This window comes from Protobothrops mucrosquamatus, unplaced genomic scaffold, assembly GCF_001527695.2.
Source record: "Protobothrops mucrosquamatus isolate PMUCROS unplaced genomic scaffold, P.Mucros_1.0 scaffold_22, whole genome shotgun sequence".
In the NCBI taxonomy this organism is placed as follows: Eukaryota; Metazoa; Chordata; class Lepidosauria; order Squamata; family Viperidae; genus Protobothrops; species Protobothrops mucrosquamatus.
In genome coordinates, this window is record NW_015386098.1 from 196,016 (window position 1) to 198,871 (window position 2,856).

The window sequence follows — 2,856 nt, forward strand, 5'->3', positions numbered from 1 at the left end:
TTCTAATGGGTCCACATTCAGCCACCAATAAGCATCTTTGGATTCTCCATGAAGATCTGATCAAATCAGATCTACACTGGCAGAACTTTGTGCCAGCAGAGTGAGAGAAACCTCAACAACATAGGTTTCCCACTGCCACATGTAAATCAAAGATTCTAATAAGATTGTCCCCTAAATCAAGGAACAAAAATATGATATAAAGTACATTGCCTGCCTCTTTTGAATTCCTTGTATATCCAATATGTATAAAAACAAATATTATCAAGAGTCACTAACATTTGAAAAGAGGTTGGTTGGTTCTGGGGAAGGAAATGGTTAATGCCCAGCATTCTTTACAGAGAAGTCTCTTGACATCCTGTTGTGCTTAGCTGTCAATAAAGCCTCATGTGACTTCTCTTCCTCCCTCCCTACTCAGAGGAGAGAAAAAAAGGAAAGGGCTGAGCTTCTCTGGTGATGGGGTGTGGCGAAAAAAGTGTACATGTTGCAAGAGAACTGTATGTTTTCTGAGGTCAGATGTTTTCTGGCTGAGCACGTGATCTCACAGTAAAAGTATAAAGAGAACGATGAAGGAGAAGGGCTGCTTCATTCAGAAACCTCTCAGCCTCTGGAAAGAAGAAAGCAAAAGGCCAACAGAAAGAAGAAAGAAAGGATAGCAAACAACAGAAAAAGGGAACAATGGCTCAGCATTCTGAAGGGTGAGTCTTAGTTTTAAGACGTTCATATATATATATATATTCAGCATGTACTTTTCTCACTCACAGATGTTCCACATTAAAAGTCTTGGTATTTCTTTCGCTAACATGTCTTTGTGAACCCAGAAAAGAAAACTTTGTATGATTAAATAGATTTTAATCCACCAGTCTGATTCCATTCTAAATGTCAGCCTGATATGTAATCTTTTAGTCTGATATTCTGTAACTTTTCCCAAACTCTTTTTTTGTCCAAAGAAATGTAACTTTTTGTTTGAACATATCTTGTCCTTGAAGAATAGAGAGGTCCTTTCTCAATTGTCCAGAAAGGATGCTCTCTTTCCGAAGATTGCCAATTTAACTTTTGTGTTAAAGTATTAATGAGAAATTCTTTAATATCAGTTCTACCGTAAACCACCCCCTTTCTTTCGTATCTTCAATAGAAAGTTTCAAGACCTTTCAGAAGCCCTGAAGGAAAACACCAAAGATGTTCATGAAGAGGCAGAAAACACAGAATTCATGAAGATTTTCCAAAAGGGACAAGTGTCACCTCATGAATTTAAGGTACATGTTTTCTGGTTTTGGAGAAGCTGTGGATAAATTACAAATTAAGCTGTAGATGTAGTATAACATAACTTGATGTATAGGAAATTAAGCTATGCAAGTGCAGTATAATGTAAGTTGATTTATAGGAAAATTAAACCACCTTATTATTCTGGGCACAGGAAAGTGGACAATTCAGATTACATTAGAACCCCAGATCCTTCAAGGCCTTCCCATGGAAGACAAAGAACCAGGTAGAAAAAAGAGGGGGTAGATTTGTGTGAGAACCACCCCCCCTCTATATTCAGTTCTGGAACTGAAAATAAATTCCTAGAATAATTATGTATTTTTAAATGTCTACTATTTATTAACTTCAATGGTACAGCCACTTCTGCCAATTACAAAGTGTGCATCTGGTTTGAATTTATGCACCTCAGTATTTTAATAAAATATAAAAAATGAAATAGAGACAGAAGCCTAATATCACCTTATTCTGAGTTTGACCTTTTTCTGCTTAATTATGATTGGTATAAGCAATTTTTGTTTCAGTTCCCTTGACTCAATTGTAACTGATTTAAGCAAATGCTTTAGCTTTCCCAAAGCATAAACAAAGTTCTATACAATCTTAAATATGTTTATTCAGAAATAGTTTTCACTAGAACGCATTCCTCAGTACACTAAGGAGTATGTTTATTAAAGTTAAGGCATAATCCAAATACTGAGCTCAACATATTCCTAGGGTGTATATAGATTTTGTTTGAGAAGAGAAAATTCATCAGAATACACAACTTTTTAAAAGGTTGAAAATATAGAATAATTAACACATGCATTACACATTAACAAAAAGAAAACAAGGAAGGAAAACAAATTACCCCATGATAAACCTGACAGACAAGTCTGTGCTAGTAAATATTGTTGCTCTGAAACAAAAACATTACATCATAGCAACATTATACCACATACGCCTAGAATGTATATTCAACAAGAAATCACACATTATATATGTTTATTATATTTGCATAATATATCTAAAGTGAATTGAGATACTCCTAAAGAAAAAGAAACTGATAGTGTAAATCATAGTATACAGTTTCGTGCTGGAAGAACAGTATAGAAGATGGGAAGACACAATTCCCTGGTTCATTTTTAGGTGGGAATATATTATGCATTTTTGCAATGTGCCAGTACTAGGTGACCAAAAAATTGCACAAATACTTGAGTATTCATTTTCCAGTAGAACTGCTAGACTATTTCGACTAGAAATGGTCATTAGATATAAGTGCTGAATGGATGGATAATGGAATGCTAGGAAGCAGGAACATAATTAATAAAACCAACAGAGGGGAAAATGAACATTTTTTTACTAAAGTAAAATGGAAGTGATGGCAGTACAAACAAAATTCTTAGATTAACCTCAATTGAGGTTAAAATACTTCTAGTAAATAAGTGTTAGAACTTCTTCAGATTCTTTTTCTTTGTAGATTGGCTGATCTCTAGTAAACACTTAAATATGAGTCAGCAGTGTGCTGCAGCTGCCAAAAAAGCCAACTCAGTGCTGGGCTGCATTAATAGAGGGATAGAATCAAGATCACGTGAAGTATTAATACCACTTTACAATGCCTTG

At 34.8% G+C, this 2,856-nt stretch overlaps 1 protein-coding gene across 1 annotated transcript in view; it reads left to right on the plus strand.

Moving 5' to 3' along the window:
* Positions 1-511: 511 nt before the first annotated feature.
* Positions 512-2,856, plus strand: part of HMOX1 (heme oxygenase 1) — an 8,210-nt gene continuing 5,865 nt past the window's right edge. The window contains exons 1-2 of the mRNA XM_015831748.1: positions 512-695; positions 1,133-1,253. Coding sequence (XP_015687234.1) covers positions 676-695; positions 1,133-1,253 — 141 coding nt within the window. The 5' untranslated portion in view covers positions 512-675. The remainder of the gene's footprint in view (positions 696-1,132; positions 1,254-2,856) is intronic.